Consider the following 16,029-nt stretch of genomic DNA (forward strand, 5'->3'; position numbering starts at 1 on the left):
GAGGTTCTGGAAGACTGGAGAGTAGGGAATGTTGTGCCCTTGTACAAAAAGGATTGCAAAGAAAAGCCTGGGAACTATAAACCAGTAAGCCTAACATCTGTGGTAGGTAGGTTACTTGAGAAGATTCTGAGAGATAAGATGTCCATGCATTTGGAAAGACAGGACTTGATAAGAGTAGTCAGCATGGCTTTGTAAGTGGGAGATCATGCCTCACAATTTTGTTCGTGTTCTTTGATGAAGTGACCAGGAAGGTTGATGAGCGCAGGGCAATAGACATAGTCTAATTGGATTTCTGTCAGGTATTTGATAAAGTTCCACATGTCAGCTGCTCTGGAAGGTTAGATTGCATGGAATCCAGGGGGAGCAGGCAAGTTGAATACTCAGTTGGCTTGATGGTAGGAAGCAGAGGGTAATAGCAGAGGGATGCTTGTTGGACTGGGAGGCCTGTGACCAGTGGAGTTCCACAGGGGTCGGTGCCGGGCCCATTGCTGTTTGTTATCTATATCAATGATTTGGATGAGAACGTACAAGACAAAATTAGTAACTTTGCAGATGACACTAAAATAGATGGTATCGTGATCAGTGAGAAAGGTTATCAGAAATTGCAGCAGAACCTTGACCAGCTGGGGAAGTGGGGTGAGAAATGGTAAATGGAGTTTAATATAGACAATTGTGAGGGGCATTTTGGAAAGCCAAATCAAGGTAGGAGTTTCATGGTGAATCGTAAGCCCTTAAAGGAGTGTAGTAGAACAGAGAGACCTTGGAGTTCAGGTGCACGGTTCTCTGAATCACAGGTAGACAGGGCAATGAAGAAGGATTTTTTGGCACACTGGCCCTCATCAGTCAGGGCATTGAGTATAGAAGTTGAGAAGTTATATTCCACTGTACAGGATGTTGGTGAGGCCACACTTGGAGTATTGTGTTCAGTTTTGGTCACCTTGTTATAGGAAGGGTGTTTTTAAACTGGAAAGAGTGCAGAAGAAATTTACAAGAATGTGCCAGGACTCAAAGGTCTGAGTTAGAGGAGAGGTTGGCGAAACTAGTTTTTTTTCTTTGTGGCATCATTCTCATTGTTCTCATTGGAGAGAAGAAGGCTAAGAGGGGATTTAATAGGGACATACAAGATGATCAGAGGATTAGATAAGGTAGACAGTGTGAGTCTTTTTCCTAGGATGATGATGTCAGCTTGTGTGGGGGAGCATGGAATGCCTGACTGTCAATGTAGTTAACTCAACCACATTAGGGGCATTTAAACAGTCCTTGGATAAGCACATGGATAATGATGGGATAGTGTAGGGTGATGGGCTAAGACTCGTTCACAGGTCGGTGCAACATCGAAGGCTGAAGGGCCTGGTTTGCGCTGTATTGTTCTATGGTCTATAGGAGACTGAGGAGGATCTTAAAGAAGTGTATAAGATCCAGAGAGACATAGATAGAGTGAATGCATTCAGTCTTTATCCCAGGGTTGGGGAATTGAGGACTAGAGGTCATCAATTTAAGGTTAGAGAGGAAAGAATAAAAGGGAAACTGGGGCATCTTCTTTATACAGAGGGTGATACGCATAAGGAATGAGCTGGCAGTGGAAGTGGTTGAGGCAGGTACATTAACAACATTTAAAAGGCATTTGGACAAATAAATGGATAGGAAAGGATTCGAAGGATATGGGCCAAGTGCAGGGAAACAGGGTTAGCGTGGATGGACATTATTGGTTGGCATGGACCAATTGGGCCAAAGGACCTGTCTCTGTGCTTTGCAACTCGATGAATCTCACAGTCGTAAAACACAATTTGCCATTTACAAATCTAGTCTGACTCTGCCCAATCAACAAGGTATCTACTTATCCATCTTTTATGACGGATGTATACCTAAAAGATTGTAGTTTTTAGTTTTCTCTCTCACACCTTCAATAGTATGGAGTGACATTTGTTACATTCTAATCCACAGAAATCATTCCAGAATATTGAGAATTTTGGAAGATAATCATTAATGCATCAACTATCTTTATAGCTACAGCCTTCAACAGTAGGATGTAGAATGTTATACCCTGGAGTTTTAGCATCTTGCAGTTCTTTTTCATTTTTCCAATACAATCATCTTACTATTGCTAATTTCTTTCCATTTCTCATTCTCTCTATCCATTTGGATTTGTACTTAAAGTCATAGAGTTTTACAGCATGGAAACAGACCCTTCGGTCCAACTCCTCCACGCCGACCAGATATCCTAACCTAACCTAGCTCCATTTGCCAGCACTTGGCCCATATCCTTCTTAACCCTTCCTACACACATACCCATCCAGATGCCTTTTAAATGTTGCAATTGTACTAACCTCCACCACTTCCTCTGGCAGCTCATTCCATACATGTAGCACCCTTCTGGGAGATTTTTTCCTCAGTGAAAACTGCCACAAAATGATCATTTCACTTCTCCATCATTTCTCTACTCCTAATTTAAAAATTCTTATTCCTATAATGGACCTACATTCATTTTAGCCAAACATTTTCTTTTCGTATAACCGTGGAAGCTATTAGATAGAAACATAGAAAATAAGGGTCAACCATTTTATCATATTTTGACCACCCATCCAAAAGATTCTTTTCCAACAATATTATTAATTAGCCCTCCTTCATTACATAATACTAAATATAAAATAGCATGTCCTCCAGTCAGCTCCTCAGACTGTTCTAGGTAACCACCTCTAACAAACTCCAGAAAATCACTCTCCGCAGGTTTAGTGCTCATTTGGTTTGCCCAGTGTATATGCAGATTGAAGTCACCTGTGGTAACTGTTTGCCCATGCTACTACAAGTTTTTCTTAACTCCTGATTAATATGCCCCACACCAGCGCTTTTGTGGTTTATAAATAACTCCAACCAATATCTGCTGTAGCTTAGCATTTTAGTTCAACCCAAACAGATTTTGCACATTCTTCTTCTGATCTGAGATCCTTCCTTATATACTTGTCCCATCCGTTCTTACCAGCAAATCTGCATCTCCTTTTTTTTTGCTTATCCTTCATAAACATAGAGTATTCAGTCCTGGTCACCATGGAGCCATGTTTCTGTCATGGCTATTGCATTGTACTCATGTATCTCTATTTGGACCTTGGAAATTTCTCCATGGTTGTGAATGCTACATGCATTCAGGTGTAGTGCCCTTTAACTTTATCTATTTAACATTGTTCCACTTTCAAAGCATGCTCAATCCTTTGCTTCTCCCATCTTCTTGTCTCCCTAGCATCTTCTCAACTTCCTGTAATCAACTTTACTTCCAATTTGGGTTACCCCACAGGTTATAAATGCCTGATAGGATAGTTTAAAAACAACCCAACAGCATGAGCAAAGATATCATGTCCAGATTTACAAGTCCCACCTGCCCAGAACTGGTCATTAAGTTCTCAAACATCTGATGCTGTCCTTCTAGATCAGTTCTCCAATCTCTTATCCAACTGATCAGTCCTCCTGCTCCTCGGATGCTGCCTGACCTGCTGTGCTTTTCCAGCACCACGCTAATCTAGCCTCATGTTTTTATGCTCACCGATATTAGCATTGGGAGTAATCCTGACATTATCGCTCTTGAGATTTTTTTTTTAAATTTACTTCCTAATTCCTTGAAAACTGTCTTCAAGACCTCATCCCACTTCCAACCTATGTTGTCAGTGCCAGTGTGGTCTCAGACTCTCTGGCTGATCTCCCTACACCAGATGGATGTCTTGCAGTCACTGCTCATTTTTTACTCTGACACTGGGGAGGCAACACATAACCTAAAGTCACATTTACTGCCACTGAAATGTCCCACTGATCCCCTGACCACTGAATCCTCTATAACTATTGCTGTTAAGATCCTCTTCCCCGTCCAGTGGAATTGCCCATGGTGCCATGGGTCTAGCCCTGGCTACACTCCCCTGTGGAATCATTACTGTCACCAGTTTCTGTGATGAAATACTGATTAGCAAACATAGTTGATTGAGGAGACTCTTGATCTTGATCAATAAATGTACCATTGAGATTTTGACACTGACTGTCTTTCTATTTCAGCCTGCTGATAAAGGCACCAGAAAACGGTATGAACCTTCTGATAAGGAAAGGCCATCCTCTCCACCATCCAAACGGGTCACAGTTTCTCCAGAAAGAGGTTGGTAATTTCACATGAACCACAGGCTAGATTTTCCTGTAACATTTTTCAGCAGAGAGTTGAAGTACAGAGGCAGGTACATGCAATGGGAACAAAATGAAAAGCACTAGAGAATCTTAAGAACAAAGATTGATCGTTTGGCCCATTCTGCTTATAGCTAGTGTCCTATATGATCTTTGTTGAGACCTTAATCTTGAACATTGGGATAGAGAACCACAGTTGCAGTTGTCCATAATGGCAGTATTGTGGACAATAAAATGGCAAGCATAAAATTACAAATATTACATCACTTAAATGTTCAAAACTCTAAAATATGAAGTTCCATAAAAATGTTTAAAAGACGAGGTGCAGGTCACTCAGCCCTCCAGCCTGCTTTACCATTCAGTAAGATTGTAGCTGATCTAAGTATGGTACAGCTCCACTTTTCTGCCCTCATTAACAATGGACTTGCAGATCAAAATCTTTGTGACTTACTACAGGGAGTAGGCCATTCATCTATAAATTGCAGGTTTATAATGGAAGGTGGTAGAAACTGGAGTTAAGGCCTGTTCCTTAGGATCTTGTGGATGGTTGACAGGAACATTGGGTTTTAGATCCTATTTCTTATGTGCTACACTGCTTAGGAGAGATACCATTGCAAAGATTTTAAAGTTAAAAATCTCACAACACCAGCTTATAGTCCAACGGGTTTATTTGGAAGTACTGCTCCTTCAGGTGATTGCATGAAAGAGCAGCGCTCCGAAAGCAAGTGCTGCCAAATAAACCTGTTGGGCTACATACTGGTGTTATGTGATTTTTAACTTTGTACACCCCAGTCCAATACCAGCACCTTCAAATAAAGATCTTAAAGGCACTGGTTTAGCCACATCTGATGATTTCTCAAACAATAGTTCTATATTTTACTGTGATATTGCTGTTTGTTTTTTGGAGCTAGTGTGCAATGTTGCTGTCTGTTTTTCTTGGTTGCTATGTGATGTACCAAGTGTTTTTTTGTGTCTATGTCAAATGTTGCTCTGTATAGCTACAGTGGAATGGTGCTCTGTGCATAAATGTGTGGTCTTGCTCTGACCTAGTCTCAAGTTCCAGATTGTCTTGTTTTCAGGGCATCGTGATCGGAAGGCATTTGGAAGGCCACCGTCACCAAAAGGTGATCGTCAGAGTAGCCGAGCTCCAGCAATGGTTAGGTCATCTCCTGCCCAAGCAGAGCGGTAAGTAGATGCACAAGTGACATCATCAGTGGGTTAACTTGAGGATGATTTCACAAAGTATTTTCCATAATCTCTGGATGCAGGTGAAGGAGATGCAAGTGCTTCTGATTAGGTCAGGTGAACAATGTGAGAAAACACTTGCCAGTGAAGGGTTTCATTTCTAGCCCACATTAATTGGTTTGACATATTTGAACTCTCTTGAAAGTAATGAGTCAGTTTAGAAATGACACAGTAGTAGTCTGTAAGTATGCTGTATGTGATAATGTGCTCAGTTACTGTATTGCACCATATCACAGCACTTTATTGCATTGATGGATCTGAATTATTCCTGCCTTAACCAAGTTTTAATGTGTGTGATGAGTCCGAGCCATAGATTTATTTCTCCGTCATTTTCGCCCTTATTTTGTGGACATTCTTAGTGAATCAGGTGCTGTAGTCTCCAGCCTCTGCCAGTGCTGCTGCAGAGTGAACCTTGCAGTGAGTGAGGAGGCTAGGCAGTTTGGTACCACCATCATTTCCCATTTTCTTTTTTCTGCTCTCTCTCCCCAGTGCACATCCTCAAGAAAAGGTCTCTGCCTTTTTGTAACCTCCTCCCTGCTTAGACTTCATAGGGATTGGTAACCAGTTGTTTCCTACCAGCTATTATTTTGGCGACCACTTTCGAGTGTCACAATCTTGCTAATATTCGAAGAAAATGTGATTTCATGTCCATTTTGCAAGATGGAGTTTATCACAGTCAGTGCAACATTTGGGTGTAGTTCCTCAGTAAATCTCAAGAGTGCTTGTCTTTGACACACAACATTCTAAAATCATTGTGTTACTTTACAAGTAACCAATCTAGTAAGTGAATACAGAGATGAAGAATGAATCAGAATTGACATGAGTAAGGAGACAGACAGCAGAGGTTTGGATAATATTCAGTTTACATAGGAGAGAATAACGATTAAGACAGAAACTCATTGGTAGTCAAGAGTGCTAACAAGGATGAGGGTTATAGCAGAAGCTGAAATGATGCAGGGTCTGAGTCAGGCCATGTTACAGAGGAGGAATAGGCAATCTTAGTGATGGTAGAGATATGTGGCCAGGAGCTGATTTCGAGATCAAGCTTGACACCATGTTGTGAACAACCTTGGATAGTTGGCAGGCAGAGAAATAAAGTAGATTAGAGGGGTGCTGGAAAAGCACTCTCAGCTACCTTCTCCCCAGCCCCACACCCCTCCCATTTATCTGTCTACCCCAGAGGCTCCCTGCCTCATTCCTGATAAAGGGCTTTTTCCTGAAACGTCGATTTTCCTGCTCCTCGGATGCTACCTGACCTGCTGTGCTTTTCCAGCACCACTCTAATCTAGACTCTGATCTCCAGCATCTGCAGTCCTCACTTTTGCCGAGAGAAATAAAGTAGGTAACTAGGGGGTGGCAATGACATAGTGGTGTTTTGCTCGACTAGTAACTCAGAGACCCAGGTAATGTTCAAAGCAGATGTTGGGATTTGTATTCACAAATCTGGAAATATAAATCCAATGATGACCATAAAGCCATTATTGAATGTCATAAAAACCCATCTGGTCCACTTATGTCCTTCAGAGAAATAATTGCCATCCTTACCTGGTCAGGCCTACATCTGACTCCAGATTTACAGTGATGTAGTGACTCTTAACTACCCTCTGAAAAGACCAAGTCATTCAGTTGTAACAGTTTATTCAAAAGTTTCAAACCAGACAAAGCCCTTGACATTGACCAAGACACCGAAAACAACAACTAAAAATTCAGCCCTGTCGACTCTGCGAAGTACCCTGCTAATATTTGGGTGCTGGTGTCAAAATTAGGAGAGTTGTCTCGCAGATAAACAACAGCCTCACATTGTTATATTCTATATCATAGAATATTGCAAGTTATATTTCTAGGTTTCAAACAGGACTAGACAGGGTAAATGCAGAAAGGGCTTTCCTGTTGACCAGGGAGTCCAGAACCAGATGTCACAGTTAAGAATACAGGACAAGTCATTTGTGTGATTACCATCAAGCCACCGAGTCAATTCCTGATGAAGGGTTTTTGCCCGAAACGTCGATTTTCCTGCTCCTCGGATGCTGCCTAACCTGCTGTGCTTTTCCAGCACCACTCTAATCTAAACCCAGGGAGTCAAACCGAGTTTAATTAAAAAAGCAGGAAGACATCCCAAAAGCAACAGCCTTCAGCTGTTTCTTTTTATTGGGTGGAGTGAATTAAACTGGCTGAAAACTGGAATCACTTGTAACACCAGGCATATTTAAATTGTGGTGCCAACCTGGTGAATACATGACTGTTTGCATACCAAACAGCATAACTGGAAGTGATATCAATTTTCAAAATCCAGTAACTCCCTCCCTGATAGCATTATTGCTCTACCTATAACAGCTGGCCTGCAAGAAAGTAGCTCACCATTCCCTTCTCAAAGCAGCATCCACATCCAATGAGTGAATGTAAGAAAAAAACTACAATACTGGCATAGAAAAGTACAGCACAGAACAGGCCCTTAGGCCCACGATGTTGTGCCGAGACTTAATCCTAATGTAACATATAGTAACTTAACCTATGCACCCCTCAACTCACTGCTGTCCATGTGCATGTCCAGCAGTCGCTTAAATGTCCCCAATGACTTCGCTTCCACCACCTCAGCTGGCAACGCATTCAATGCATTCACAACTCTCTGCGTATAGAACCTACCTCTGATGTCTCCTTTATACCTTCCTCCTAATATCTTCAAACTATGACTTCTCGTACCAGTCAATCCTGCCCTGGGGAAAAGTCTCTGGCTATTGACTCTATCTATTCCTCTCATTATTTTAAAAATCATACAACACCAGGTTATAGTCCAACAGGTTTAATTGGAAGCACACTAGCTTTCGGAGCATCGCTCCTTCATCAGGTGGTAGTGGAGGGCTCAATCCTAACTACCACCTGATGAAGGAGCGACGCTCCAAACGCTAGTGTGCTTCCAATTAAACCTGTTGGACTATAACATGGTGTTATGTGATTTTTAACTTTGTATACCGCAGTCCAACACCGGCATCTCCAAATCATCTCATTATTTTGTACACCTCGATCAGGTCACACCTCTGCCTCCTTCTCTCCAGAGAGAAAAGTCTGAGATTATTCAACCTTTCTTCATAAGGCAAGCCCTCCAGTCCAGGCAACATCCTGGTCAACCTTCTTTGCACCCTCTCCAAAGCTTTTGTATCTTTCCTATAGTAGGGAGACCAAAACTGGACACAGTATTCCAAGTGTGGTCTCACCAGGGACTTGTAGAGCTGCAGCAAAACCTTGCGGCTCTTAAACTCGATACCCCTGTTAATGAAAGCCAAAACACCATATGCTTTCTTAACAACCCTATTCACTTGGGTGGCAACTTTGAGGGATCTATATACTTGCACACCCAGATCCCTCTGTTCCTCCACACTGCCAAGAATCCTGTCTTTAATCCTATATTCAGCATTCGAGTTCGACCTTCCAAAATACATCACTTCGCATTTATCCAGGTTGAACTCCATCTGCCATTTCTCAGCCCAGCTCTGCATCCTGTCTATGTCACGCTGCAGCCTGCAGTAGCCCTCTATACTATCGACGACACCTCCAACTTTTGTGTCATCTGCAAATTTACTAACCCACCCCTCAACCTCCTCATCCAGGTCATTTATAAAAATTACAAAGAGCAGAGGTCCAAGAACAGAACACTGCATCACCCCACTCAACACTGACCTCCAGGCAGAATAATTTCCATCTACAACTAGTCTCTGCCTTCTGTCAGCCAGCCAATTCTGAATCCAGATAGCCAAATCTCCCTGTATCCCATACCTCCTGACTTTATGAATGAGCCTACCATGGGGAACTCTAACAAATGCCTTGCTGAAGTCCATATACACCACATCCACTGCTCAACCGTCGTTGACCTGTCTTGACACCACCTCAAAGAACTCCATAAGATTTGTGAGGCATGACCTGCCCCTCACAAAGCCATGCTGACTGCCTATAATCACACTACACTTTAACAAATAGTCATAAATCCTATTCCTCAGAATTCTTTCCACAACTTTGCTGACCACAGACGTGAGACTGACTAGTCTGTAATTGGCCGGGATTTCCCTATTAGCCTTTTTGAAAAGTGGAACAACACTCGCCTCGTTCCAATCTTCCGATACGACTCTCGTGGAGATATATCCTCGCCAGTTGCTTAGCAACCTCCTTTCTCGCTTCCCGGAGCAGCCTAGGATAAATCTGGTCTGCCCCGGGGGACTTATCAATCTTAATGTTTTCCAAAATTTCTAGCACATCAACTTCATCAACCATGATCTGGTCAAGACTGTTTCCCAGCTCCTCTAAGTTTTCATTTACAACAAGTTCTCTTTCCTTGGTGAAAACCGAAGCAAAAATACTCATTTAGGGCTTCCCCTATCTACTAAGACTCCACGCACAAGTTCCCTCTGCTATCCCTAATCAGCCCTACCTTCTCCCTGATCGTTCTCTTATTCCTCACGTATGAGTAAAACACCTTTGGGTTCTCCTTAATCCTTCTTGCCAAGCCTTTTTCGTGCCCCCTCCTGGCTCTCCTCAGTCTATGTCTGAGCTCCTTTCTAGCAAGCCTGTAATCCTCTAAAGCTGTGCTAGATCCTTGCTTCCTCCATCTTACATAAGCTGCCTTCTTCCTTTTGACGAGAAGCTCCTCTGTTCTCGTCATCCAAAGTTCCTTAATCTTACCCCTTCTTACCTGTCTCAGAGGAACAAAATTGTACATCACTCGCAACAACTGCTCCTTAAATAGTCTCCTGATAATGTGGAAAATTGCCTAAGCATGTGTTATGCAAGTTTGTCACTTTCAACCCAGTCAATTGCTGCACTTATTCAGCAATAACATGCTCTGTGATGCCCAAGTGGGTTCCACCAGGGCTACTCAGCTCCTGACCTCATCTACAGCCTCAGTTCAAACGTGGACAAAGGAGCTGAATTCCAGAGGGAAGGTTAGAGTCATAGCCCTTCCACAGGGTCGCATTGTGAGCCCAACTACCCTCAACTGCTTCGTCGATTACCTTCCCTTTATCGTAATGTCAGAAACTGGGGATGTTCACTCCTGATTGCAAGATATTCAGTACCATTGAGATTCCTCAGATACTGAAGCAGCCCATATCCAAAAACAACAAATCCTAGACAGTATCCAGGCAATGACATCTCCAATACTCTCCTCGAGTATCTTAATCCCTCATCCCGCATTACCATCACTTTAATCCCTCACTAACAACATTCTGCGGTTTACTATTGATCAGAAATTGAACTGCACCAGCCATATAAATACAGTGGCTATCAAAGGCTAGAAATTCTGCATCAAATAACTCAGCCCATGACTTCCTAAAGCCAGTCCATCATCTACAAAGCACAAATCAGGAAAATGATGGAATGCTCGCTACTTGTCTGGATGAGTGCATCTCCAACAACACTCAAGAAGCTTGACACGATCCAGAACAAAGTTACCCGCCTGATTGGTACCACAGCCACAAGTGTTCACCGCCTCCACCACAGATGTTTGGTAGCAGCAGTGTGTACTATCTACAAGATGCACTGCAGAAATTCACCAAGTTGTCTTCTACAGCCCCTTCCAAACCCATGACCATTGCCAGCTAGAAGGGCAAGGGCAGCATTTGCATGGTATTGCCACTACCCACATGTTCTCCTTCAGACCATTCACCATTCTGCCTTAGAAATATATCACTGTTTTCTCAGAGTCTCTGGGTGGACATGTTGGAATTCCCTTCCTAATAGCACCGTGAGTCTATCTGCAACAGAAGAACTGCAGCGGTTCAAGAAGACAACTCACCACCATCATCTTTTCCTCGGATGGTGATTGCTAGCACGAGGGGACATAGCTTTAAATTGAGGGGTGATAGGTATAGGACAGATGTCAGAGGTAGTTTCTTTACTCAGAGTAGTAGGGGCGTGGAATGCACTGCCTGCAACAGGAGTAGACTCACCGACGTTAAGGGCATTTAAATGGTCATTGGATAAACATATGGACGAAAATGGAATTGTCGAGGTTAGATGGGCTCCAGATTGGTTTCACAGGTCAGCGCAACATCGAGGGCTGAAGAGCCTGTACTGTGCTGCAATGTTGTATGCTCTCAAGGGCAACTGGTGATGGGCAATAAATTCAGGCCAGCCAGTGAAGCCCACATCCCCTATTGAATGTTTAAAAATTAAGGAACGGACGTGTGGTGGTACCAAAAACAACGTATTTAGTTTTTGCATTTGGAGGAACCTTGAGCTCATTCATGACTGAATATTAATTAAGCCGTCTGATCATTTTTTCAAGAACAGGGAGTCAAAGGAGGTGATTCTGAGCTCTAGCTGTGTATGGCTGGGTGTCGTCACTATACCTATGAAAACTAAAATTGTTTTATTAGATGATGTTGCTAAGGGGAAGCATGTAGGTAAAGTGATAATGCAAGACTAGGAAGAGAAGCTGTTGCAAGTCATTTTCTGGCTAAAGAATGCAATCAGGTGAGAGAAGTGTTGTGAGGTTATTGTTTCAGAGACTTCTGACAAGTTGTGAAGGGTGAGGATGAGTGATTCATCTTTATCAGAGATACATGATGGGCCGTTTTTGGCTTTGAACAGTTTTGGCACTTTGCCAGGGACAGAAACCTGACTGGAGAAATTCAGACATAAAGCTGCAGAAAATTGGGTGCAAATTTAGGAACTAATAACACATTCAAGAAGTTTGGAAAGAAAAGTGAGTTTAGAGATGGGATGGAATTTGCAAGGACAGTGAAGTCGGGTTGATTTTTTTGAGAATGGCAGATTGTAAATGTCTAGAATTATACAACATGGAAACAGACTCTTTGTGTCCAACTCATCCGCAGTGATGTTTAAAGGAGAGGGAGACAGCATGTGAAGGGAGAAGGAACCATTAACATTATCAGCAGACATATGGAGGTCAGGTTTGATGGTTCTGCAGCCTGTAGTTTAGTGGGAAAAAGTTCAATTAGTAGAATGAGTCTCATGGACAGGTTGAGCTTGAAAGGGGGATGAGGGGAGCTGGGGCAGAGCTTAGCAAAAGATGAGAGTTTGAGCTGGGGCAGGGGAAGCATTAGAGGGCCCTGGCCCAGTGGGACAGAGGAAAGGAAGAGAGGAAGCTCACAGCCAATGGTGTTAAACCTCGTGACAAAGTCATGATCGTCCATGTGCTTATTGTTGGAGGTGTTGGAGGGACAACAGAGGGGAAAGGATTTGAGGTTGCTGCAGGAGAAATCTGGCTGTGTGAATATAAACCATTTTTTTCCTTCCCCTTTTAGAAAACGGCCACCGTCCCCCCAATCAAAGGTCTCAAGCAAAGTGACAAGTGTGTCTTCAAGTTCCAGCAAGTCACATGACACAACAGCTTCTACCACTGCTACATCCTCTGCAAAGTCGAGCAAATCCAGCACATTATCACGCAGGGAGGAGCTACTGAAACAACTGAAAGCTGTAGAGGATGCCATTGCCCGCAAACGAGCAAAGATTCCTGGCAAGGTCCAGTAGCTGTGAACCAATCAACGTGGGACCGCAGTCTGTTGATTAGAGACAGCTGTCAGTATTTTCAATGATTAAATCTGCGATTTTTTCAGGAAGTAGCCATGTTGAGGGGCTCCTTGGGTACCTCACTGCCATCCTCTGAACCTCCTGACAACCCAGCTGGTGATGGCTGCAATTTAACTCCAGATCTGTCGTCATTTTTTTTTTTAAAAAATGGAGAGACCGCTGCAGACTGTGAACTCTTACGTAATTAACACAAACTGATGCTGCAGTGGTAATCGGTTGAAACCTACAGTCAATGACTGGACATGGACATGTGAAATCTGACCCTCAAGAAAGCCACACCTTTTACACAGCTTTAGAAATTCTTAGTGTGTGTGTGTGTGTGTGTGTGTGTGTGTGTGTGTGTGTGTTGTCTGAAGGAACTCCCAAATATACATAATGTGTTACCAGAGAGCAGGTGAATGTGCTGTCAAACGCTGCTTTCTTGTTCTCCCTTCATTTTTTGGGTAAACTTGTTCTTCTGGCTTCCCAAATAAATATTCTTTCTTTTAGTTTACACTTTTCAGATTTTTAATCTTGTGTGCACACCTTATGGTTGTGTTGGATGTGTAGGTTGAAGACCGAAAACTCTGAAAAGATCATTCTGTTAACACATAGCTGAGTTATTGCAGTAAAACTGGTTTTTATATATATGCTGATAACATCTGCAGAAGCTGCAAGTTCAGTAATTGCATTGAATGGGCAGATAAATGTTCAGGATTGACTTTTTTTTACATGACTTTAATAAAGGATTTACTAGTTGTAAAGATTCAGAACCGTTTTAATTAGTAACCTAGCCTTAAGTTAATGGAAGTGAGTCTGCGTCAATATTTGCACTTGGAGAGACCCTGTCCACAGGTCAGTCAGCTCCCTCACTGTTCTTGGGTTTCACGTGTCACATTTAGGAGATGTGAGATGAAAAGTTGCCTCAACCTTCAGCATCAAACTTTGCTGACCCTCAGCTTGTATCTGTCTAAGTTATAACCCTCAGGCATGGTTCACACGAACATTCTGAGACTGAATCACAGCATTGTTACAGCATATGAAGAGGCCATTTGGCTCATCGTATCTGTGCTGGCTCTCTGAGCATCTTACGTACTGCCATCCTCCTGCCTTCTCATAATTCTGCGCATTCTTCCCTTTCAGAGAACCATCAATTCCTTTATGAAAATCTGGAATGAGTCTGCCTCCTGCACAATCTAAAGCAACACAATTCGAACCCTCATCTTTGATAAAGCTTTTCCTCTCATCACGTTTTTTCTTATTTTGTAAATTACTTTAAATCTGCACCCTCTTGTCATCAATCGTTTCACTTTTGGAATTTTTTTTTACAAACTGTCTCTTGCCTGCCCTGTCCACATTCCCTGCCTCTTCCCTGTGACTGGCTTGGGACGCAGTAAAGCTCTTCACACTGTTCACGTGCAGGAAGTGTCATCTCTCGTCCACCCTATAGCTGAAACTGAAGCTTCTTGCCTTGTAAAGTTGCCTGATCCCTAACCTGAGGGATATTATACACGCATTTAAGATTTTCTCATCTGCGTATTTACAAACCTCACTTCCCGTCAATGTTTATTTCTGATGATGATAAATGGCTTCAGGCAAGCCTTAACCTATAATTATAATTAACAGATTGAATAAACATACTGCAGACTCAGGCTTTTTCTTGGTTTAAAAATTGCACATCATCCATTTTTGTTTTCTCATCTGGGAAAATGTAAGTTTCTCGCAATATTCTGAAGTCTTGAGTGTAATACTGCAGAAAATAATGTACATTCATAGAATTCTTGGAGTAGACTGCACATGCTGGTCCTTGGTAACTTTAGGGGCAGATTGCTTTTGGTCACCAGAAGAGCAAACCAAAATAATTTGAAACCAAGTTTTAAGGACTGTTTAAACCAAATCAGTTGGGAGTGTGGCAGATAATCAAGCTGCCTAACACATCTTTAATTATACAATGCAAGCATTGTCTTTCAGCTCAGTTCTTGAACTTTCAGATAAATCCTTCTGCAGCCAGAGAAACTGCTTTGTATTTTCTTATCCGCATAAAATCAAAATGGTCAGCATTCAATTTGGAACCAGGTGCCAATGAACTAAGACACCTTCCCACTGGATTTGACAAACCAGCCTGATAGAAACAGATCCTAGTAATATAACAAGTTCATCTCTCAGGGCCAAGCTTCATTGAGCAGCTTGGAGCAGTGCCCAATCTAACATCCTTCGCTCAGGGTGACCCTGAGTGGCTGCTGAGTGGAAATCACAGAATTGGAATCCCAGCTGAAGAACTGAAGTGGCGTAATTAAAGTCTGAGACACTGTAGCTGCAATCCTTGTCCTGTTAAATTGTGCACATGTACAATATATTTCTGCATTTTGTTCTTATTTATATGTAGTAGGTCTTTAAATCTTTTATGTTGAAGCTTGGATCAGTGTCTCTCTTAGGGGCTCTAAGTAACAGTTTAGGATACATTAAATGCAATGTATGTACTCTGGGATTTCATTGGTGCAGGAGTTTCTCTTGCTGATCATGCTATCATTAACTCAAATCAGGAGAATATTTGAATACACTTTCCAAAACCTCTGCCTGGCGGCTGTGCAGGATATGGTCAAATGAATAAAGGTGGGACTGTTGACAAGATTGCCCAGTGTTGCGTCACTTGCTGACAGGTTCCATAGCAACCGGGCAATGTTCGATGCAATGTTTTTTTTCTAAACTGGAATGTTGCCTTTTGCCTGGTGAGTTTTTCTAAAAATTTTTGTCAGTCAACCAATTAGATCTGAAGGAATGATGGTGGGAGCTGCAGACTGAATCAGTCTGTGCCCTGCAGTGCTAAACCTGAGAGGCATCAGTGGGAGAGCAAATGCACTGTTCCAGTATAAGCTCCAGCAAACTGCTACAATGGGTTTGCTGGTTGTCGACAATGGTTTACGATTATTTGCACCTCTGTTCCTCCAGGCATTTTCTACTGCTGGAATTCCAGGGACATCAGGTGACTTAGAATTCCTTTGCCGGGATGTTTATTGAGTGTTAGCCAGGGCAGTGGTGCTCGGAGACTATTTAAATCTAGTGACAAATCCTCATTCAACATTTACTGTTGATCAAGGCTTCTTGAGC

The 16,029-nt window shown here is 42.5% G+C and overlaps 1 protein-coding gene across 1 annotated transcript in view; it reads left to right on the forward strand.

Moving 5' to 3' along the window:
* The window catches only part of zc3h18 (zinc finger CCCH-type containing 18), a 222,396-nt gene extending 208,716 nt beyond the window's left edge, over nt 1-13,680 (forward strand). Inside the window, exons 17-19 of the mRNA XM_043707500.1 lie at nt 4,036-4,132; nt 5,235-5,340; nt 12,657-13,680. Of these exons, the coding sequence (XP_043563435.1) occupies nt 4,036-4,132; nt 5,235-5,340; nt 12,657-12,882 (429 nt within the window). The 3' untranslated portion in view covers nt 12,883-13,680. The remainder of the gene's footprint in view (nt 1-4,035; nt 4,133-5,234; nt 5,341-12,656) is intronic.
* Nucleotides 13,681-16,029: the final 2,349 nt, after the last annotated feature.

Source organism: Chiloscyllium plagiosum, chromosome 17 (assembly GCF_004010195.1).
Source record: "Chiloscyllium plagiosum isolate BGI_BamShark_2017 chromosome 17, ASM401019v2, whole genome shotgun sequence".
In the NCBI taxonomy this organism is placed as follows: Eukaryota; Metazoa; Chordata; class Chondrichthyes; order Orectolobiformes; family Hemiscylliidae; genus Chiloscyllium; species Chiloscyllium plagiosum.